The sequence below is a fragment of the Neofelis nebulosa genome, chromosome 18, assembly GCF_028018385.1.
Source record: "Neofelis nebulosa isolate mNeoNeb1 chromosome 18, mNeoNeb1.pri, whole genome shotgun sequence".
NCBI classification, from domain to species: Eukaryota; Metazoa; Chordata; class Mammalia; order Carnivora; family Felidae; genus Neofelis; species Neofelis nebulosa.
In genome coordinates this window covers 17,881,981-17,904,630 of record NC_080799.1, presented here as the reverse complement: position 1 = coordinate 17,904,630, position 22,650 = coordinate 17,881,981, and the positions used below count along the sequence as shown (strand labels likewise).

Below are 22,650 nucleotides of genomic sequence, written 5' to 3'. Positions count from 1 at the left end.
GAGACTTAGGTCCTTAAGTGCACACACACCCACAGATCTGAATGGAGGTCTCCGGGGGCGTTTGGAAGATCGCCCCTGCTGGGTTCCGTGTTTCCCCTCCCAACCAGTCGACCTCCAAATCAGCCTGCAGCGAACTTTGTAAAATTACATCTGACTGTGTCGCTCCCCTATTAAAAACCCTGCCGTATTTCCACATTTCTCTGTAAAACGTAACTCCTTGGCATTCAAGTTGGCATTCAAGGTCTTCCATTTGTGTGATTTCCGCCCTGTGCCTCTCAAATATTGCTCCGTTTACTTGGAATGCTCATCCCCATCCCCACTCCCTCCCCCTTGTTAGCCTCTCCAAGTCAGAACGCTTCAAGCATTACTTTCCCCCACAAGCCTTCCCTGAACCTCCAGCCTGGGTTAGAATCTACTTATTCTCAATACTTAACACCTGCAGAACTTCTTGAGGCTTATTAGTCACTCAACAGCATTACCTACTGTGTGCTGGGTATGGGGGATAGGAGGATGAATAAGACAAAGTCTCTGCCCTCGGTTTCTATGCAGAAGATGGACGTTGGCCAAATAATTCCAAGTGTAGTAAGGACTCTGCAGGAAGCATACACACAGAAGAGAATCCTGCCCGATTCAAAGGCCTCGCCAAAGAAGTGGCAACTAGAAGCTAAGAAAAGGAGTGGGGGATAGGATAGGAGCTGGAGTCTTCTAGGCAGGAAGAAGAGTATGCACCAAGTCTTTGGGCACCCAAGAATTTAAGTAAAGTTCTAGTGAGTCTGAAGGCAAATAGTGAAATGCAGAGGGGTGAGGTGTAAGATGAAGCCTTTTCCAAATTCAACTTTCTACCCCCCCCACACCCCCACACCCCCGCCGCCCCGTCCTAACAGCAGCCTGGCACACAATAGGCCTCACTGAATACTTCGGTGAACGGTGTCCTTGAAACATGATGGGCTCTTCATAGGAGTTTACAATCCCATAAACTGCTACTTCCTTGTCAATATGGCAAACTCCCACTCATCTTTGAAGGTCCTTCACATTTTTCTCTTCAGCGAGGGCTGCACCCAATAACCACTCCCTTCCAAGGGGGTTATTCAGTTATTCACTCATCTTACTATGCTGCCGGAACACTTATATACCTATTGTTTTCCCTTTCATATATGTATATGTATATGTATATTTATTCATATATATATATATATCTTTTTTTACTAGACTCTAAGATTCTCAAGCACAGAAACTAGATTTGAGTCCTGGTATATGCTTGTACACATTTGTAGAGCAAATGGACAGAAGCCCTCTTTTTCCTTTTTCGCAAGCATCTATTCCAAAGCCTTCCCACAGCAGGAGACCCTGCCAGTGGTGACTTTCACTGTTCCCAGTGGAGTCTCCTCACTGACTGAATCAGGGCAAGCAGGCCTTGCCTTTTGCTAGAAGTGGGGTTCCAGCCATAACCTGGCCCCTCCCTACCTCTTCTCCTTCACTCATATTAGATTTACCCTTTTGCTAACTCACTTGGCTCCGGTCACATAAACCTCTTTCTGTTCCTCAGATATGCCAAGCTTATTCTCACCTTAGGCCTCTGCAGTTCTGTCTCGAACACTTTTCCTCCAGATTTTCGAATGGCTAATCCTTTCTCCCCATTCAAGATTCATCTCAAGTATTATTTCCTCAGAGATGCTCCCCCTATCCACATGAAAGAAACCCCCAACCACAGCCACACTCTCTACTGCATCATCTTGCCCTATTTATTTCATTATCTGAAATTATCTTGTTGACTTACTTACCATTGTTACACTCTTAAAATCTCCATAGCAGCCAAGATTTTTGTCTGTTTTGTTCACTACTGCATCTCCAATACCCAGAATGGTGCCAGGCATGTAATAGAGCCCAAGAAATACTTGATAAGAGAATGAACACAACCAAAGTGGGTCTTGGTGACCTTGAGTGTGAGTATCCAGGCACACTTTCTCTGAGGAAGAACAAAAGTTTACCAGATGTAATCCCAACTTCCAAACTATGCCCTGGCCTCTGAAGACTGAGACTCAGGTTTGAGTCCTAGCTCTGTCACCAGCTTCCCCACGTAACTTCATTTCTGAAAGATAATTTGGTGAAATCGAAAGGACATGAGCTTTGGAATCTGGTACTTACCAGCTATGTGACTTTGAGCAAATCATTTAAGTTCTCTAAGCTTTTGTTCCTTCGTTTGTCAGAGGGAGACATTATTATTGATTCCCACTGGACTGATATATAAAGAGACATACGGATTATAAGCAATTACTGAATGTTATTTCTCTTTTCTTTCCTTTCTGAATCTTAGTTCCCCCGTTCGTAAAATGGGAGAATTAAGTATCTTTTTCAGGAGAAGTGGGAAATACAGCTCTTCATACAAAATATCTTAGTTTTTAAAATTTTTATTTATTTTTGTATGTAGGCTTCACACCCAGCAGAGAGCTTGAATCGAGACCTTGAGAAGCTGAGATCAAGAGTCGGAGGCCTAACCAACTGAGCCACCCAGGTGCCCCCATAAAATATCTCAATTCTTAAATGTGGCAAATTAAAATGTGTAAAAGACCTGTATTTTTTAAAACTAATTTTTTTTTTTAAAAAAAGTAAAAACACCTTGAGGGTCAAACAAGATACTTCTGTGGATTGGGTTTGACCTGTGGGACTACTAATTTCCCACGTAGGCTATTACTTGTCAGGGACGCTATGCGAATTCTTACTGTATAACTTGCGCAAATCGGTTTTATCTCCATCAAGTTCTTATAGCTGATCTGTAAAATGGACCCACCTTTGTGCAGATCAAAGATCATGTGTGTAAAACACTTAGCATAATGCTGGCGCATAGTAGGCACGCCACACCCTAAGTGGCTGCGGTAGCTTGGGTGGCTGTTGATTTGCGAAGTACATATTCAAGGGGCAAGACGTCCCAGACACCAGGGGACTGGGAGGGCGACGCCGGGAAAGGAGAAAAAATAGGAGAGGAGTTAAAAAGAGGGGAGGGAAGAGGTGAGCAGGCAACCGGGTCCGCCCTCCAGGCGGGGCGCCAGCGAGAGGCCCAGGCCGGGGCGGGAGCGCACGTGGCCTATTTTGGGCGGAGCAGACGCGCTTGGCCGCAGCGGAGATCTCCGAGGCGGCCACAGGAGACGATCCTTGAAGGTAGGTAACAACTGGACTGCGAAGACCTCGGACGCCGGGATGGGGCGGCCAGGGATTCCTGGGAGTTGGGGTACAGCGGAGGGCGCCAGATCTGGGCTCGCCACCCTCCCGGGGCAGTTCTGGCCGGACGCCTGGGTCCTCTGGGCCCCTCCTCCTCGTGGGCGGGGTTAGGTGACCTGACCAATGACTGGCCGTCTGCGAGGCCCCGCCCCACCCCGCCCCCGGAGCCGCGGCCTCGCAGAGTGCCCAACCGCCCGGCGCCCTGGCCAGGGGCTGTGCGAGCGCCGAATCTGCGGCTGGTGAGTGCGCACCCCACCGGGGTCTCCGCCCCGATCCCGCCCCCAGACCATGCCCTAGAGCTCAGGGCCTCTGGCCCAGACGCGGGGGAGTGACTCAGCGTGGGGAGGGTGCCGACTTGCTGGGGCTGGAGATTCGTACTGCACAGGGCCTTGAATGCCGGGATGAGTGGGGAGAACGAGTGTCTTCGGAGCTGGTCCTGGGGCGTGGGGCTGGGCTGGGCTGGGTGGAGGGAAGAGGGCAGACCCAGAGACCAGGGCAGAGCGGGAGAAGCCAAGGCTTCACAGACTTGCTGGGGTCAGGGCCACGGGGCGGGGTGGGAGTGGGTGCAAGTCCTGAGCTTTTGACCCAGCCCCTCACCCCAGAACACCAAGATGCCTGGTGAACAGCAGACAGAGGAGGAGGAAGAGGAAGAGATGCAAGAGGAGATGGTGCTGCTGGTGAAGGGTGAGGAAGATGAGGGTGAGGAGAAATATGAGGTGGTGAAACTCAAGATCCCCATGGACAACAAGGAGGTACGTGTCCCACACCAGGGGGCCTGGTTTCTCTTATGTCTGGTCGGTCCAGCCACCCTCAGACAAACCATCAATCCAGCCTCAACTTTTCTCTGCATCTTAGACCTAGAATCTCAAGTTGGTGGCCCATCCTTCTGCTCTATTGCCCATGCTGCCATCATACAGATGTCACACTCGCTCTGCCAGGCTCTGTGCTGGGTGCTGGACAGGGAATGCTCTCCTTGGTTCCCCCGGTTCCCCGTGGAGCTTGAGGACGAGCGGGATTAAAGTGACAAGTAACCACACAGCTACAATCCCGTGTGATGGGTGCAGGCACAGGAGGTGTGGAAGTCCAGAGCTGGGAACTTAATGCACACTTAGGGGTGAGGAGGGGGTGGTTAGGTAGGCAACAGCATTAGGAACACCTGACTCTTAGTAGCATCTGCTATGCACCAGACACTGTTCTAAGTACCGCAAATCGGTACCGTAGTTAGGATTTGTTCCATTTCACAGGTGAGGAAACTGAGGCCCAGGAAACTGGACGGTTTGGTGACTGGCCCAAGGTCTCAAAGTTAGGAAGGGGATGGCTTAGCTGAGGCCAGTGGGGGTCTGAGATTTAAAAGGAATGGCCCCTTACGTGGCCCAGGGGAGTGGGTGGGGCACTGGGAGAAGGGAAGGCACTGGGAGAAGTAGTTCAGTCAGGCTGTAGCATGGATGAGAGTAGGGTGGCTGGCAGCCTGTGGCGGGGGAACCTCTGGTTTTACCCTGAGGGTTTTGAAGGTTTAAAGAAAGGAATTTTAAGGAGATCTCAATATGAGTTAGATTTCCCCACTGGAGATCCTAACTGCCACCAGGTATATATTTCCACTTCCAGAACCCTAGAACTCTCACCCCAAGACAGAGGAGCCCTGAGTCCAACTGGAGGGCTCCTGTTGGGCGGGGTTTCTGGGCCCAGGCTCCCTCTCCTTGCGTTCTGCTAGGGGCCAGTTCTCTGGGAAAGACAGTTCTGCTGCCCCCTAGTGGGTGTGGTGGGCCTTAGGGGGCGGGGGCTGGCTGCTTTGGCAACTGCTTCCAGTCAAAATAACTGTTTAGTTCCGTTTTCCTCAGGCCTCCTTGGCCTGTCATCCTAGTTCAGCCTGTGTCTTCTGGCTCTGTGGATCCCCTCATCTCCACCTTTGGCCTATAATTTAAGACCTCAGACTCCAGGGCTTGGTGTAGACTTCCAACTCTATCACTTTCCAGCTGTGTGACCTTGGGCAAGCTTCTTAACCTCTTCGTGGCTCAGTTTCCTCATTTGTAAAAGGGAGATCATAACAGCACTCACTTCCTGAGGTTGTGGGGACTGAGTGAATTAATACATGTAAAGGTCAGAACTGTGTCTGGTGCATAATAAACACTACGTAAGTATATGCTGCTGACATTCATTCTTCTCCCTGGGGTTCAGGACCGGACACTAGGTAATCCTTTTGGAGATGTTTCAAGTCCTTTCTATCAAAGAACTTTGTGGGCTGAAACCTGGGGCTGGGAGTGGACAGAGAAGCCAACGGAGGCCTAGACAGAGGACGGAGAGCAGACAACTCAAGGCAGTGGGGAAGGCTTCAGGGAGATGACTTGGTCCTTCAAGACTTGGTGATTGGTAAATGGAGGAGGAGAAAGGCCTCCCAGAAGGAAATAGCAAACGCAAAGGCTCAGAGGAGAGGAGGCCAGAGAAGTAGGCGGAGCCAAAGTATAAAAGGCATTGGAAGCCAACATAGAAATTTAGACATAGTCTCAAATCGGAGGAGGGACATGAGTGATTTTCTCTTTAGAAGAAACACTGGCTGCCGTGGGGTACCAAGCCAGGTAAGGCTGGTAGCCTAGTCTAAGGTTTTGACAGCAATGGGGAAAAGAGGGAGAGAAGGGGACATTTGTGAATCCTGATTGGACTGGCTGGAGGTAAGGATGAGGATATGGGGAGTGGGCATGTCTAGTCATCAAAGGTATGTAGGGCTAGACTCTAAATGGTATCATGTAGCAGTGAAAAGCATTGGTTCCAATCCTAACTGCCAGTCACCAGCTTTGCCTTGGCTTTCTCGTCTGTATAGAGGAGTCATGAGAGTTAAAATCCTTGACTGCCCACCTGAAAGGTATCATCTGGGTTACTGGATTTGGGGGGGGTGGCGGGGGTTGGGATTGAGGATGACACACAGACATCCCACGAACTGTGCCCGCAGCATAGCTCATTAACTTGCTGTGTGGTCTCCCTGAGTCTCAGTTTCTATGAAATAGTGACCTCAAAAGCTCTTCCCAGTGCTAACATTCTGTGACTCTTAGCTATCACCCAGGCTCATGGCCAGTCATTGTCCAAAATAGGCCTTAATTATGCTGCACTCAGGGCCTGGAGTATCCTGTCACTGCCCATCAAAACCCAATCTATCTTTAATGAATAGAAAAGATTTTCTCAGAGGGCTCTATGCACATCCAATCCTCTCTCTCTTTGCTTAAACCCTTGAGTGGTTTTCTGTTTCCTTCAGGATAAAGTCTCAGCTCCCTAAGCCTGGCATTCAGAGCTCCTCACCATCTGACCTCATGTCCTGGCTTATCTCTAATCACTCAGCTCCTATCCCAAGCCCTGACTTCAAACACACCTGACCGTTTCTCATCCCTAAGACTTTGCCCATATGGTCTTTCAGCCTGTAAACCCCTCTTCACCTTTTCTACCTGTTTTCTTCGGGAGCTGCTCTTGTCTCTTCTAGATCAGGTTTCTTAACTTTTAACATGCATACAAATCACCTGGTGATCTTGTTAAAATGGAGATTTTGATTCGGCAGGTCTGGGGTGGGACTTGAGAGTCTGCATTTCCTTCTTTCTTGTTCTTTTTTTTTTTTTAATATATTGTTTTTTAACGTTTATTCACTTTTGAGAGAGAGAGAGAGTGAGAGCGGGCCAAGGGCAGAGAGAGGGGGTCAGAGAATCCAAAGCAGGCTCCAGACTCTGAGCTGTCAGCCCAAAGCCTGATGTGGGGCTCGAACCCAGGAACTGTGAAATCATGACCTGAGCTGAAGTCAGACACCCAACTGACTGAGCCACCCAGGCACCCCATCTTTTTTTTTTTTTTTTTTTTACTCTTTATTTATTTTCGGGAGAGAGACAGACAGAGCATGAGTGGGGGAGGGGCAGAAAGGGAGACACAGAATCGGAAGCAGGCTCCAGGTTCTGAGCTGTCAGCAGAGCCCGACGCAGGGCTCAAACTCAGGATATGTAAGATCATGACCTGAGCCAAAGTCGGGCGCTTAACCACCGAGCCACCCAGGGGCCCCAAGATTCTGCATTTCTAACAAATTCCTAGTGATGCTGATGTTGATCTGTGGACCACAGTTCCTGTAGCTAGGAGCAAGAGGATAGGGTCTTATTTTATACTTTGTACCAAAAAGAGGGGAGATTCTGATTGCTAAAAGAGTCCAGGGGAGGGAGACAAGCTGTGCAGGTGATCTCAAACTTGTCAGTGAGATAGAATGGCATCATGGCAGAGAAGAGGTATTTTGGATGATGACAGACTTTCAGTTCAAATCCTGGCTCTGCCATTGATTAGCCGTATGGCCTCGGGTGATCACTTCACTGCCGAGTCTTATTTCCTTACTCAGAAACGGAGCAGATGATACCGAACCCAAAAGGTTGTGAGAGTTTAAAATGAGAACATGGATGAAAAGCACTTAGCACAGTTCCTGGCACATAGTGAATGCTCAGTGGATGGTAGTAGTTGTTGTTGTTGTTGTTGTTGTTGTTGTTGTTGTTGTTAATTAGGAAAGTAAAGGCTGAGGAGAATATGAATTTTAAAAAGTGATTTAAAAAAATACTTAAGCAAGGGGGTGCCTGGTGGCTCAGTCAGTTAAGCGTCTGACCTCGGCTCAGGTCATGATCTTGCGGCTTGTGGGTTCGAGTCCCGCATCGGGTTCTCGGAGCCTGGAGCCTGCTTCGGATTCTGCGTCTCCCTCTCTTTCTCTGCCCCTCCCCTGCTCACTGTCTGTCTGTCTCTCTCTCAAAAAATAAATAAACATTTTAAAAGTTTAAAAAAAAATACGCACGCAGGAAGACAAAAATCACAAACTTCAGCTACCTGGATTTTCATATTATTATATTTGTTTCCTCATAGTACCCTCTTGTTATAGTGCAAATGCCATTCTAATGTCTAAGACTACTAGTTGCAGAATTAAAGGCATGGAAGGACCTTTAATGATCCCTTAGTCTGGTACTGGCCAAGCCTCAGTGACCTGTGTGTCGCTCACCTCTTGTGCTCATTTATGTACTCTTTTCTTCCGATAGATTCACATCATTTTGTTAAATAAATCTGCCTTCATCTAAACAATAATACTGATGGAATTGTGGATTTCATGTGATCTACTGTTTTTCTAATGTCCATGAAAATAAATACACAACGGTTATAAGATAGTTTCCCTACATAACACCTAGAGTACTCTTGCATGTACGGGGTGTGCATGCCTCAAGTTGGGAAATTTTTATCTCACCTAGCCTATCCCGCCTTCCTTGGGACACTGAGGCAGGGGAAGGAAGTGACTTGCTTGGGGTCTTAATGAGCTAGACCCTACCTGTCTTACCAAGATTCTTCCTGGAGGGCTCCTGGCTGGCTCTGTCAGTAGAGCATGTGACTCTTGATCTCAGGGTCATGAGTTTGAGGCCCCCGTTGGATGTAGAGATTACTTAAAAAAAAGAAAAGAAAAAAAAACTCTTTCTGGGGCCCTGAGTCCTTAAGCTGGCGATACTAAGGTTACTCATGTGAAGATTTCCTTTCACCTGAGTCAGTGAGCCCAGCATAAGAAAGCCCTCAGGCTGGTCAATTATCTTATAGAAGGGTGCCAAAGAAAAAATGGGTCCAAAAAATGTAAATATAATGAGAAAAATTCTCTCCACAATGGCCGACACGTTTAAACAAACACAACAGATGTCAAAACCAGGGCAAGACTGGAAAGTATGACCTTGTATTCATACTGTGCCAAATCTGCTGTGGGGAGTTTCTTGATTTAAAGTATCAAGTTGTATTTTAACCTCGAATCCCTCTTGGAGAGCACCAGAGGCTTGGAGTCCAGCCTCTTGTCACTTCTTGGCTGTTCTAGTACAGGGAAGCAATGTAGCCTACTGGTTAAGGGCGAGTGCTGTATAGTCAGTCCTGACTCCCTCTGGCTTTGTGAATCTGATCTCAATGAGCCTCTGTTTTCTCAACTATCAAAAGATAACACCCAATTCAAGGGGATGACAGGAAGATTTAATGCAATAATGTACATAAAGTAGCACTGTCAAAGCTTTAACTGTATCTTTATCACTGTTATCATTATATGTACATTTAAACCACAATTCCCATGGTTGATCATTAATTTCCCAAACTGCCTTGTTTTCCAGTTTCTGAGTTGGTTACAGAAAAGCCACTGACTATTTACAAAGGATCTTGAAGGACCTGAAGTTGCTATCCTTGCACTTCAGAAAGAAAAAAGCCTCACTGTTCTTGTCACTCACCCTTTTAAGAGAGTTTCTTTATCTATAAAGTGAGAATAGTAGTAACTACTTTGTGGAGATTGAATATGGGGAGCAGCTAACACTTTCTTGTCCTTAATATGTGCCAGGTATTTCATTTGGTCATGAATTAATGTGCCTGTTTGGTTCATGGTAGGGGCTCAATACCACTTCTGCTGGGGTGAGCATTCTCTTTTCTTTTTCTTTTTTAATTTTTTTTTAAATGTTTTACTTATTTTTGAGACAGAGACAGAGCATGAGCAGGGGAGGGGCACAGAGAGAGGGAGACACAGAATCTGAAGCAGGCTCCAGGCTCCGAGCTGTCACCACAGGGCCCGACGCGGGGCTCAAACTCACAAACCGCGAGATCATGACCTGACCCGAAGTCAGACGCTTAACCGACTGAGCCACCCAGGCGCCCCACATTCTTTTCTAAGGAGGGAATAATGTGCCCCCAGTATTCCCCTGCACTCCGCTGTTAGTAAAAAGTTTTCTCTTCACCTGTCTCTTACAAAGCATTTCTTCTGATTGTATCTCTGGAGGCTCAGACCTCATGAAACTGGCTCATTTTCAAAACTTTCATTTCAGGCCTTGCCTTCACAACTTAAAAAATGATAGGTGCTTGCTCTGAAAAGTTTATTAAAGAGCCTGGACTTGGTCCTGGCCTGGCTTCTAAGACACCATACCATGCCTTCCTGGCTCTCCTGCCTCACTGACTGCTCCCGTTCAGCCTTCTTTGCTAGCTGATCACCTTGCTGCCCCAGGTTCTCTCTCCCCATTCCTGGGGTGATCTCATCCAGACTCCGCTTTAAAAACCATCTATAGGCTGCCGGCTTCCCAATTAACATCTCCAAGCATAGGCTTCTTTCTTGAGCTCCAGATGTGTCAAGGAGAACCGCAGATATGCTCCAGAACAGATTTCACCTCCCGCCTTGCTCCTACTGCCCTCGTCTCTGTAGATGGCCACCCCACTTCTGCAGTGGCCAAACTCAAAATCTGGGTGGAGTCATTTTGAACCCTCTCTTTCATTATACCTCAGAGCCAATCTATTGTCAAATCTGTGGTCTTCAACTACACGATATACCCAGAAGCAGGCCACTTCCACTTTCCACCTGTCACCTGGGTGTGAGCCACCGTCTTCAGAGACGGCTGCAGTATAGTGGCCTCCTCTCTGGGCTCCTGCTTGTGCCCTCTCCCCTCCTTGCTTCTGTTCTCAACCCCAGCAACCTGAGTCTGATCTGTTCAGGTCCCTGCTCCCAGTCATCTGACATCTCCTCTTTTGGTTCCCCATCTCATTCATATTACTTGACCCTAAGCTGAGAGAGTCCCAGCAAGACCATCCTATTCATCACTCTCCCCCTCAAGCATTCTGCCCTAGGCACTTTTTCTTGCCCTTCTTGGAACTCAACAGGCAGACCCCCTGCAGGGCCTTGCTTCCTTATGTAGCCTGTTCTTTCACCTTCTTTAGGTCCCTCTGCTCACGTTTTATCAGTAAGGTTTCTTAACAATCCTATTTAAATGAAGCCTCCCCCTCCCTGCCCCAATGCCAGCAACTTGTTATCTATTCTCCCTGTAGCGGGACTTTTTAAATTTTAATGTTGAATCCCCAGTGCCTAAACATAGTCCGGCATATCTTGCGCACTCAATAAATATTTGTCGAATGAATAACAAAGAGCTTGAGTATCACTAGGCCTTGTGATACGTGCGTTAACATACTGTCTCATTAAAAGCGCACAACCGTCCCGAGGCGGGCACCGTTGCTTTTTCAGTTTTACAACGGGGAACTGAAAGACTGCGGCTTGCGGAGACCCGGATCTCCGGCTCCCGCCGCCCGCAGTCAGGGCTGACGTCTCCCCACCCCTTCTCCCCGCAGGTCCCGAGCGAGGCGCCAGCGCCGTCTGCCGACCCGGCGCGCCCACACGCGTGCCCGGACTGCGGCCGCGCCTTCGCGCGCCGCTCCACGCTGGCGAAGCACGCACGCACGCACACGGGCGAGCGGCCCTTCGCGTGCACCGAGTGCGGCCGGCGCTTCTCACAGAAGTCGGCACTGACCAAACACGGCCGCACGCACACGGGCGAGCGGCCCTACGAGTGCCCCGAGTGCGACAAGCGCTTCTCGGCCGCCTCGAACCTGCGGCAGCATCGGCGGCGCCACACCGGCGAGAAGCCGTACGCATGCGCGCACTGCGGCCGCCGCTTCGCGCAGAGCTCCAACTACGCACAGCACCTGCGCGTGCACACGGGCGAGAAGCCGTACGCGTGCCCGGACTGCGGACGCGCCTTCGGCGGCAGCTCGTGCCTGGCGCGCCACCGACGCACGCACACGGGCGAGAGGCCGTACGCCTGCGCCGACTGCGGCACGCGCTTCGCTCAGAGTTCGGCTCTGGCCAAGCACCGACGCGTGCACACCGGCGAGAAGCCGCACAGGTGCGCCGTCTGCGGCCGCCGCTTCGGCCACCGCTCCAACCTGGCGGAGCATGCGCGCACGCACACAGGGGAGCGGCCCTACCCGTGCGCCGAATGCGGCCGGCGCTTCCGCCTCAGCTCGCACTTCATCCGTCACCGTCGCGCGCACATGCGGCGTCGTCTCTATATCTGCGCTGGTTGCGGCCGGGACTTCAAGCTACCCCCTGGCGCCACGGCCGCCACTGCCACCGAGCGCTGCCCAGAGTGCGAGGGCAGCTGAGCCGCCGTTCTCGTCCCTGTGGGGCTGCTAGCGTCCGGCTGGGGGCAGGGACACGCTGGGACCCCTACCTGGGGGTGCATTACCCTGGATCTCCCCGCCCCACTAGGAAAGGGGTGGGACAGCAGGCCTGACTGCCTTGGAACCGGGAGGCCGGGAGAACGCCCTACTGCGATCCCAGGAAGCAGTGCCCACTCCCTCTCACTACAACCCCTTGGCCCGTGTTAGTGAATAAAGTATTAAATCCTCACTCCACCCGTGCCTGTGAGTGAGGGGAGGAGGAAAGTTGGGGTTTTCCCCAGGCTTGAGTGATATGAACGAGTTACCATGGAGCCAAGTGAGGCTATAAGCCCAAAAGGATTTCTTGCACCGGCTTTATGAGGCGGGGGGGGGGGGGGGGGGAAGGATTGGCCCTTGATTGTCCTCATGACTTCAGGTCTGGAAGGGTGCACAAATCCTGCACATTCTGATCAAACAGCCACTGCATTCGTTGGTGAGCAGGCATGAACTTCAGTCTAGGAGAGATCGGCTGATTTCATTTCTTAGCTTGGATGACGGGCAGAGTCAGAGATGAGGGCACAGGATGAGGAGCAGGGCAGGAATTGTGGTGACAATGGTTACACCCCAGTCTGGACATGTTGAGGGTGAAGTGAACGCAGAGGGGTCAGAGAGGTGATTGGAAATAGTAGTTTGGGGATATCAGGTCTGGAGTGGATGAGAGGGTACCCAAGAAGAGTTCGTGAAAGGGCAGCCACAGCTAGAAAGAAAACCAGAAGTGTCTTGTCTGGAAAATCTAGAGGAAAGTGTTTCATGGAGGGAGGGGTCAGCTCTCTTAGATGCTGTATTTGTAGCTCCGGGAAAGTGGTGAGAAGAGGCGTGGGGGTGAAAGCCATCCTTGAGTGGGTTAGAGTATAAATAGGAGAATGAGGAAGCCCAGTGGATGGGTGTAGACAATCCATTTTAAGAGGCTTGGCTGTGAAAAGCAAGAGCGCAGTGGCTGGAGATTTGTTGGGGTTTTGTCAATAAGGAAAGAGACTCTATGATGCTTTATATCTGCTAGTGGAAAGGAAGGGAAGTTGCTTACGTAGAGGAGATAGGAGAGAACTCACCATGGAGAGGGTATGTGATAAGAGATCAATCAGTAAGGATGAGAGTCCTGCTGTCACTGGTAGGGAGGAAAGGTTGGGTACACAAAGCTGAAGCGGTTCCAATCTGGATTGTGTTTTACCTGGCAAGTAAGAGGTCACTGGTTAAAGGAGTGAGGTCATCAGTAAAAGGAATGCCTTATTTTGCTGATGTGGAAATGGCTCGTAGGGGCAGCAAAAATAGTTTAAAAGTTTTTTTTCCCCAGCATTACTCTGCACTGTGAGGGAGGCAGGCTGTGGGTATCCCAGAAAGGGAAGTGATGTGCCCGAGGTCACACAACGGGCAAATCATACACACCCAACACTATCTTTAGGTATACAAGTGGAAATTGGCCTTAGGAGGATGGGAGGAGGCAAGAGACCCTCTCCAAGAGGAGGGGGATCCCTGTGATGGGGGCCCACAAAGAGGGGCATTCGGCTTTCACAGGGCTGGGGTCCTGATGGACAGGGATGGGTTTTAGGCCCAGCTCCAACTTAACTGTTGACATTTCCTGCTCTGGGGGCCTGAAAATTCTGAGTTGAAAAAGCAAACAGGTAACTGCAGACTTGGAAAGTCCCTGCTATGTGCCAGGCACTGTCCTAAGCACTCTACTTAAAATAGCTTACTTAAACCTTACAGCCCAATGAGGTAGATCTCATTATTTTCATTTTAGATGAGGAAAGCAAGGTGCAGAAAGATGAAGTACTTTGATGAATGTCATCCAGCTCATAACTATCAAAGATGGCATTTGAACCCAGACAGCCTAGCTCCAGAATCTGGGCTCTTAACCAACTCTACATACAGCCTCCAATCCCCTTTAGATGCCCAGACGGGGTCAGGGAATTGCATGACATCAGTGATCTTGGTAGAAAGCAGATCTTTCTGCCCTATAGGTGGGAGGTACACTAAAGAAACATGGGAGCTGGGCTCAGAGACATCCCTGGTGCCCTTCTCCAGTACTTGCTGGGATAAAGCCTTCCCAGTTATTCCAGAAAGAATCTAGAAGTTGCTAACCAAAACATTTATTGAGAGAGAAAATTCCAGGAGGCTGTCTTCTGGAGGTTCTCAGGCCTCAGGCCTTAGGAAGTAGGGCCCCTTGGCCCATGACCTATTAGGAAAGGACTAGAAAAAGTTCCGTGACCAGGCCACTCTCTGCTTCTCAGATGCCACGCCGAGTTGCAGGTCCTGTGCGCATGGTTCTAGGTTGAGGCCTGGCCTGTGGACTCACAGGCAAGGTCTGCAGGCCCCCCAGCTTGGTCTTCAGAGGTGGCCCCATGGGGTAAGTCTGTATACTTGAGGGCAGAGCCACGGGACAGATGTGCTGGGTAGCGCTGCCGGTTGATGTCCATCTTGGAGAGCACCGCTTGGGGCAGATCCACATGGCAGCGTGCTGCTAATGCCACCAGGTAGATGAGGACATCACTAAGCTCCTCTTGAAGGGCTGCCCGTTCCCTGGGGGGCCAGGCTTGGGGGCCAGGCTCCTCATCAGGTTTCCACTGACTGGAGGCAGAACACACAGGCACAAACACAGATGCTAAGACCACAGACTCCGCCTCTCTTGGGAGCAGCCTAGTCCTTGCAGCAAGGAACGCCCACCTCTTAGGAAGTTCCTTCAAGGACAACTCAACACACCTGCACCCTAGGCAGAGTCAGGGTGGGGAAGAGACCCCGACAGATGATTCATCCAGACCTGTGTGCCCCAACCCGAGCCAAGGAGTGGTCAAGAGAACATTTCACTTGCTAAGACCCAATTGTACTCTCTCCAGCCCTAGCCACTGCCACTCCAGACTAATTCTCAGACCTGCGAAAGCTTGCTAGCTCATCTTCTACTCTTGCTCAGTACCATCTTTTATAAGCAGAAATTACACTTTGTCCCTCTCCTGCTACAATTTCCTCCAACCGGGCTTAAAATAAAATCCAAACGCCTGACCATGCCCTTTAGATCCTGTATGAGCTCTCTCCTGCCTCTTCCAAAGCCATTATCCACCACTCTCCCTCCTAAAGCCCCCCACCTAAAGCCACTCTGGCCCGTCCTGTCTGGCAAACCGGCCATATTGTCACAGGGCCTTTGCACTTACTGCCTCCTCTGCATTAAATGCTCTTCTCCCTGCTCCCCCACCAGATCTTTCCTGTGGCTGGCTCCTTCCTGAGGTCTCAGCACAGATGTCATCTGCTCAGAAAAGCCTTCTCCTTGTTACTTTCTTTTTCATCACTTTGGGTTGTTTTCCCCATAGAACTTTATCACAATTCCTGGTCTTTTAAAATTAGTTTGCTTATTTATTGTTAGTCTCCTTGCACTCTGAAGACAGGAACCATGTCTTTTTTTTTTTTAATCCCCAAGATTTTAAGTCATCTCTATACCCAACTTTGGGCTTGAACTCACAACCCTGAGATCAAGAGTTGCATGCTCCACTGACTGAGGCACCCAGGCACCCCAGGAACCATGTCTATTTTGTTGAAGGCTATATCTCTTAATTCTAGAAGACCTAGCACATAGCTGATGCTCACAAAACCGCAATAAATGAATGGTTTGCCCTTACATCTCTGTGCTCTCGTTTCTCCATTCCCAAAGTTCAGGCCTTGATTTAGGCCTTCCCACCTCTTTGACGGATCTGTATCAGCCTCCTCACAGGTCTCCCCTGCCCTGATTCTCTTGGTGACCCAATCCACCCTGCAGACACAGTGATCTTTCTACCCTTCAAATCTGTCAGGTCTTCTGTTCAAACTCCATCACTTCCTAACTCCAACTTTGTCAATCCGGGTTCATATGCCACCTCTCTCTTCCACGGTCCGCCACTCATTCTGTTATGTGTGAGGCACTCGGGACATACTAGACAACGAAACAGATACAAAATTCTGCTCTCTCTTGAAAAGCTTACCCTGGAGGAGTCTCAGGATCTTCCTGAATGGGGTGCCTGGATGGTTCAGTCAGTTGAGCGTCTGACTCTTGATTGGCTCAGGTCATGATCCAAGGGTCGTGGAATCAATCCCTGTGTCCAACTCTGCACTGAGCATGGAGCCTGCTTAAGACTCTCTCCCTCTCCCTCTCCCTCTCTCTCTCTGTCTCCTCCTCTGCCCCTCTCCCCTGCTTGAGCTCTCTTTAAAACAACAACAACAAAACAAAAAGCTCCCTTAATTTAACTTGCCCTTTCCCACTCACTACCTTGGGAAAGGATTCTTCGGTCTGGAAGGCCACAGGCAGGTCTCCTAAAGAATACTCTCCTTTCCACCCCAGAGGCAGAGGTCAAGGTAGGCTGTCACCATCCCTTCTTAAGACCTGGACCTGCCTTGCTGTTTCCACACCTTTCTTTCCCAGAGGAATGGATGCCCCAAGAGGGCAGGGACAGGTGAGTCATTTCTGTATCCCCAGACACAGCCTGGCATGGATATTTAATGATCAGATAAATGTTCCCCTCCCCCACAACACAGACTCTTCCAAAAAGACTTCCATCTACTCACAAGAGCTCTGCCAGCTCCCCCACTTCCCCCACCAAGGCCAGTAGGAGGTTCCGAGGCTGGTGGAACTGGCCCCAGTCTCGTTCAGCAGCAAATTCAGCATGGAGGCGGCGGCTAGAACAGAAGAAAGGAGTAGAAGCCCAGGTCCCAGGGTTAGAGAATGCGGACGACCAGGCAGGTATCTCAGTGATACCTAGTGGGGGCATTAGTTCCGCACCTAATTCTTTGGATGGCCTTAAGCAAACCGTTTCTTCTCTATGGGACTTGGACTCCGCATCTCTAAAGTGGGTGCGCCCTACTCAGACCCTGAACTCTATCAAAACCTAACAATACTGTCTTTTCCATTATTCCACCTCTTGATGCTGCTTCCGCTGATTTTACAAAGTGCAGCTCCAGGAACATTTCCCCTAAGAAGCCCTCCTTGATTTCCTCTAGTAAAAAATAATGTCACCCACCTCTCAGCACTGCTTTTGCCCCCATCCTACCACCCACTCCTGGAGGGCAGGGGCCGGGCAGAAGCAGCACCGGAAATGGCCATATTTCCCCCAAGGCTGGTTCTAATATCCCTCACCGGGCATCACCATTTCCCTTGCCTCAGGTGTGCATCACTAAACCCATTTTGCAAATAAAGAGGTTAAGATGGCTCGCCCAGGACAGCCAGCCGAGCTGGGCCCCCCAGCATAGCCTTCTTCCAGACCACGTGGAGTGACCCGTCCCAATAGGAGGGAAAAAGGGGGAGACCTCCCCAGGCTGGGGCAAGGACGGCTTACATGTCCTCAAGCGTGGGCTCCGGGCTGAAGCTGAAGGGGCCGGCAGCAGCAGTGCCGTCTCCCCCCGTGTCCCCACGCGCGACCCCATTTGGCCGAGACATGCCACCCACCACACAGCAGCCGGGATGCGCTAGAAAACACCGCGCCAAGCTCAGAACCTGCCTCCAGGACCCCCGACCAATCACAGGCGTTCACGACTACTTCCCGGGGCGGAGCCACGGGAAAGACCAATTATTTGTGTGGAGTTTACACTCGCCTCTTGTCCCAGTCCCTAGATTCCTGCGACTTGGCCTGGCATCTTAAAGGTATAGGGACCAGATTTGCCCGGGAAGAGACAACGGTCAGAAGGCGAGGAGAGCGCAGGCGCGTCATTTCTCTCGTGGGCGCCAGATGGCGCCAAAGAGAAAGGATGGGGCCGAGGTGAGGATGGGACGCCCAGGAGAAAACCCCAGAAATGGAGAGTTTAAACAAGGGAAATTTATTATAAGGATACAAGAATGTCACCAGGATACAGGAACTAAGTAGGGTAGCCGTTCTAAGCATTTTACATATTTAATCTTCATAACAACCTTATAAGATAATAGCATCGTCATCCCCATTTTACAGGTAAAGAAACTGAGAAATTAAGTAATTTTTTAAAGTTTATTTTTGAGAAAGAGAGAGAGCACAAACAGGGGAGGGGCAGAAAGAGAGAGGAGACAGAGAATCCCAGGCAGCCTCCGCACACTGACAGCGCAGAGCCCCATCCAGGACTCAAACCTATTAACCGTGAGATTGTGACCTGAAACGAAATTAAGAGTCCCAGGCTTAACCCACTGAGCCACCCAGGTGCCCGGAGAGATGGAGTAATTTAACTCCGCAGCTAATAATGTGGTAGCCAGGTTCCAAATCCAGGCAATTTTGGTTTTAGAGTCTGTTTTATTAACCTCTACACTATATTGCCTCAAATGATAAGTACTATGAAAAATAAAAGTATTGGGGCGCCTGGGTGGCTCAGTCGGTTAAAAGTCCGACTTCAGCTCACAGTCCGTGAGTTCGAGCCCCGCATCGGGCTCTGTGCTGACAGCTCAGAGCCTGGAGCCTGCTTCAGATTCTGTGTCTCCCTCTTTCTGCCCCTCCCCTGCTCATGCTCTGCCTCTTTCTGTCTCAAAAATAAATAAAAACATTTTAAAAAGCTATTAAAAAATAAGAAGAAAAGTATTTAAACACTATGGGAAGTGGGAGTAACTTTAGATTGCATGGTCCAGGGATGAGGCAGTAAACGCTGTTGGTTACCAGCTCAATTTCACTTTCCCCTTCTCCATGCTTGCACAACTGTGATTTTATTCTCGGGTTCACCCTCCTCTACTTGATTGATCATGTCCCATTGCCCTGGCCTGATCAGTTTATGGGTGAGCATGTGGCCTAGATCTTGACAATGAGAAGTTAGAGCAAGTCTGCTGGAGACTCCTGGGAAAGATTCTCAGTTCTTTTGTTTAAAAAAGCACAAGATGTTTCTGCCTTTAGATGTTAGTATGTGAAGGAATCTTTGTGTGGAGAGCTAGCCCACAAACGGGGATTGGCAGATAGGAAGATAGAAAGGACTGGATCCTTGATAAAATTGTGGGGACACTTATTTTTACAAGTTCCAGAAAAGTCCTAATTCAGGATGCTGGTTATATAAGAAAATAAATCATTTTATTAATTAAACCACTTTTAGTTGGGTTTTCTGTTACTTGTCATTAAGAAAGTGACTTTTAATCTGAATAAAAATCAAGGGGAATAGAGTTCTAGATAGAGGGAACACCAATGCTTAAAGCAGAAAAATCTTTGCATGTTCTAAAGACAAAAAGAATTCCAGTGTAGCAGGAATGTGGTGAGCAAGGAAGAGTGGTTGGATATGGTATTAGGGAAGTGACAAGAGGCTAGATCAGATCAGCCAACCATGAATTTTATCCTATATTTGATTTGGAATTTTAAGTATTATGGAAACCCTTTGGAGGGTTTTGGCAGGGGGGTTATATGATGTTGACTCTGGGCCAGGTTGATGGTGAGTCAAGATGGAGAGAAGTGGATGTATTGGGGAGCTATTTTTGGAGGTAGATCTATAGTCTTTGCTGATTTTGAATTAAGAAGCATGGGAGAAAGGGTAGAGTCAAGTGTGGCTTACAGGTTTTGAGTGTTGAGCAACATGGTGGATGGGCGGTGACTCATACTGGGATGAGGAAGGTAAGGAACACATGTGGCATCAGGAGTTTGGTTTAAAGCAAAGCAAGGTGAAGCTACATATCAATTTGACAGGTGGATTTATGAGCCTAAGTTTTAGAGGAGAGATCAGGGCTCAGACTCAGATTTGGTAGTCTCAGTTATTAGATAGCACTTAAAGTCATGGGCCTGAAGAGGAATAATTAATACAAGAGTCTAGATAGACAAGACTGAGATTTGGGGTACTTCTACATTTAGCAGTTGAGCAAAAGAGAAAAAGCAGGTGAGACAGGAGGAAAATCAAGAGAGTGTGGTGTTAGGGAGGCGAAGAGAGGAGAGTGTTCCAGAATGAGTAAATATCTGATTTAGATGCTATTAAGCCACTGGATAAGATGAGAGCACAGAAGTTGCTGATGGATGAGGCAACACAGAAGTTGGATATGGGAGCTGGGAGGAAAGAGGAAGTTCTGGGTAACTCCTGGGTTTCTGGCTTGAGTAAATAGATGGTTAGTTTTGCCGTTTGCTGGAATGAGGACACAGAAGACCCAGGAGTTGGGGTGGAAAGGAAGATAATGAAATCAGTTTGGAGCATGTTCGGGTCAAGATGGCTCTAGAACATCGGGATGATGTCCAGTAGGCAGGTGGCCATACAGGTCTGAAGTTCAGAACATTGAGCTGCCTATGGACCTGGGAACTGAAAGTACCTTCCCTAGCACCTACCCTGATGTTCGCTAAGCTTCTCTGCACAAGAACCCAAAGTCTTTTACTGGAATATAAAACATAGCTTTCTTAGGAGTCCTCTGCATCTCAGATTTTTGAAGAATCAGGGACCAGAACCTCTAGAGCTCACAGGTCAGATGGTCCTTGGTGATTGACAGGAAGGAGGAGGTACTTTTTGTGGGAGGCACAGTGTTGGAGGGGTGGGGAAGGCCCTCACGCAGGAGAGGGAACAGGCGTGAACATATCATTGGTCCCCTGATCTGGACCCCTCATCCAAACTCTTTCTGCACCCTCACCCCCATGTTAATTCACCTTTCTCCATTCTCCTCCGACACATCTTAGCAACCCAACCTCCCTGCTTTCATCAGGGCCTCAGTGTGTGTGGTCGTGGCTTTTGGTTCATGTTTGTGATTAGCCTTTCATGAGCCTATCTCTCCAGGGACTGGGTGCCCTAGTCTTCAAACCAAAGGTGTTTTCTCAGTGTAGGCCAATAAATGTTTGATGACAGGATGGGCAGGCTGGGACAAGCAAGCATTCACATGCACACGCCGCCCTTCTGCTACTCAAGAGTTTGGCCGCCTTCCCCACTACAGCCAAGCCGGTGCAACTGGTCCCAGTAAGGCTTTTGAGAAACCCTGGAGTGGAGGAGATGACAGTGACTGGAGAACAAAATAGCAGAGACCCATGGTGGTGTTGGGGTGGGGGAACCTAGACTACTGAGGTCCCAGAGACAATAGAGTATCATGGCAAACCAAGAGTCAGGTGATTGGGAAGATTGTTTCTCTTCTCTGAGCTTCGATTTCTCTACCTATGTAATGGGGCTCTGGCCTAGGGGGCCTCCAAGGACCCTTCACGTGTGTGCTGGGAGGACAGGGACAATGTGTTTTTCTGTCTGTACCGCAGTGCTGTTCTTATTGGAAGTAGAGCCATAGACCTTGTTGGTTTTGAACTGGGGGGTGGCAGAAATGGTGCTGCTATAAGTATTTGCTCTTATTAAAATTTTCAGCGGGGAGTCATGACAGAGGCTTTGAGAAATCTGTAGACTAGCCCATTTAGGCCAAGGAATCCCCACCACCTTCAGAAGTCCTTCCTGGAGCATCTGGCTGGTTCAGTTGGTAGAGCATGTGACTCCTGCTCTAAGGGTAATGAGTTCAATTGATTTTGGGGTGATGGATGTCCCTGTTCTAGATCTCCTTTTAGACTGAATCTCCTGGAGAACAGAAGCATTGTCAGGCTTTTATTTCTCCAGGACCTGGTACTTGAATAGATCTAATAAACACTAATTCACAGGAGTACGTCTTATGGGATCCCCTCCATGACTTCCTCACTGTAGGTGGATATGGCTATGCCTATTTTACAGGTGAAGAGACTGAGGCCCGGAGACTTATCTGAGATCACCCAGGAAGGGGAAGGCTGAAATTCACCAGCACCACCCCACCCCAGCGCTTCTTAGCAGGTGAAGGTAGTCTCCCTACCCCCCTGCAAGGGAGTAAAAGAGGCAGCTCCATATGCTTGGTATGTGCTGAGGTCACCTTGCCTTTTCTTCTGCCCTTCTGTCCTATCTTTTTATCTTCTTTCTTTTCTTCTAGCTTCAACTTCCTCTCCTTTTTTTTTTTTTTTTTTTTTTGCTTTGGTTTCCTTTCTCTTTTCTTCTATACCTCTTTTCTTTTCTTCCTTACCTCTGTACCTGTGATTCCGTTATGATTTCTCTCCAAGGCCCTGTCCCCCACCCCACCTGCTGCCCAGCTCCTCCCCAAGGAGAAGTTGGATGCCTATCTTGCTCTCCACCCCTAACCCTTTCTAGGTTAACTAAGAGAACTCAGGCCAGGGAAGCACCCAATCAGTTTCCTCCTTTTGTACCGCCCACTCCAACCTGTTGGAAGAGCTGTGTATGAGAACAAACAGAACTAAGGTCTGAATTCATCCTCCAAAACCTGGTCTTAAGAGCTTGGTGGTACCAGCCTCCACCACTAGGAGACACCAAGAACAAGGAAAGTGTGGACATAGAGGGTGCTAGGGTCCCCAGTGTGTACCCCTCACTCACTCACTTACTCATTCATTTATTCAATATATTCTGAGCACTGACTACGGACCAGACAGTGATCTAGGTACTGGGGATACAGAACATCCCCTGCCATCGTGGAGCTCACATACTGGCAAAAAGGGACACTTATAAAGTAAACGAACACATTCTCAAGACAATTACACATAATTACACATTAGGTTGGGAGCTATGAAGCCAATAAACAAAGTGATGAGT

General features: G+C 49.2%; 2 protein-coding genes across 5 annotated transcripts; one reads left to right on the top strand and one right to left on the bottom strand.

Annotated features, from left to right (window-relative positions):
- The first annotated feature begins 2,946 nt into the window (after positions 1-2,946).
- ZNF771 (zinc finger protein 771) lies at positions 2,947-12,385 on the top strand. Of its 4 annotated transcripts, none has more exons than XM_058711493.1 (3): positions 2,947-3,156; positions 3,806-3,968; positions 11,326-12,385. In XM_058711493.1, exons 2-3 carry the CDS (start codon positions 3,828-3,830, stop codon positions 12,136-12,138), a joined length of 954 nt encoding a protein of 317 aa, XP_058567476.1. In that variant the 5' UTR covers positions 2,947-3,156; positions 3,806-3,827; the 3' UTR covers positions 12,139-12,385. The 4 variants fall into 4 exon arrangements, with proteins under 4 accessions (XP_058567476.1, XP_058567474.1, XP_058567473.1 ...); XM_058711491.1 differs by having other exon boundaries at positions 2,962-3,156; positions 3,819-3,968; XM_058711490.1 differs by lacking the exon at positions 2,947-3,156 and adding an exon at positions 3,194-3,455.
- Positions 12,386-14,266: 1,881 nt separating this feature from the next.
- Positions 14,267-17,661, bottom strand: DCTPP1 (dCTP pyrophosphatase 1). Its single transcript, XM_058710718.1, has 3 exons — positions 17,487-17,661; positions 16,720-16,830; positions 14,267-14,760 (listed from the first exon to the last, which is right to left on the bottom strand). Exons 1-3 carry the CDS (start codon positions 17,585-17,587, stop codon positions 14,460-14,462), a joined length of 513 nt encoding a protein of 170 aa, XP_058566701.1. The 5' UTR covers positions 17,588-17,661; the 3' UTR covers positions 14,267-14,459.
- Positions 17,662-22,650: the final 4,989 nt, after the last annotated feature.

Bases quoted from the DNA above. Each gene is read 5' to 3' on its own strand.
- ZNF771 (XM_058711490.1), top strand. From the start codon at position 3,340: ATGACTGGCCGTCTGCGAGGCCCCGCCCCACCCCGCCCCCGGAGCCGC. The intron at 3,456-3,805 runs GTGAGTGCGCAC...CTTTTGACCCAG, and splicing joins GAGCGCCGAATCTGCGGCTG to CCCCTCACCCCAGAACACCA. The intron at 3,969-11,325 runs GTACGTGTCCCA...TTCTCCCCGCAG, and splicing joins TCCCCATGGACAACAAGGAG to GTCCCGAGCGAGGCGCCAGC.
- DCTPP1 (XM_058710718.1), bottom strand. From the start codon at position 17,587: ATGTCTCGGCCAAATGGGGTCGCGCGTGGGGACACGGGGGGAGACGGC. The intron at 16,831-17,486 runs GTAAGCCGTCCT...CTTCTGTTCTAG, and splicing joins GAGCCCACGCTTGAGGACAT to CCGCCGCCTCCATGCTGAAT. The intron at 14,761-16,719 runs GTGAGTAGATGG...TTCTGCCTCCAG, and splicing joins GGGGAGCTGGCAGAGCTCTT to TCAGTGGAAACCTGATGAGG.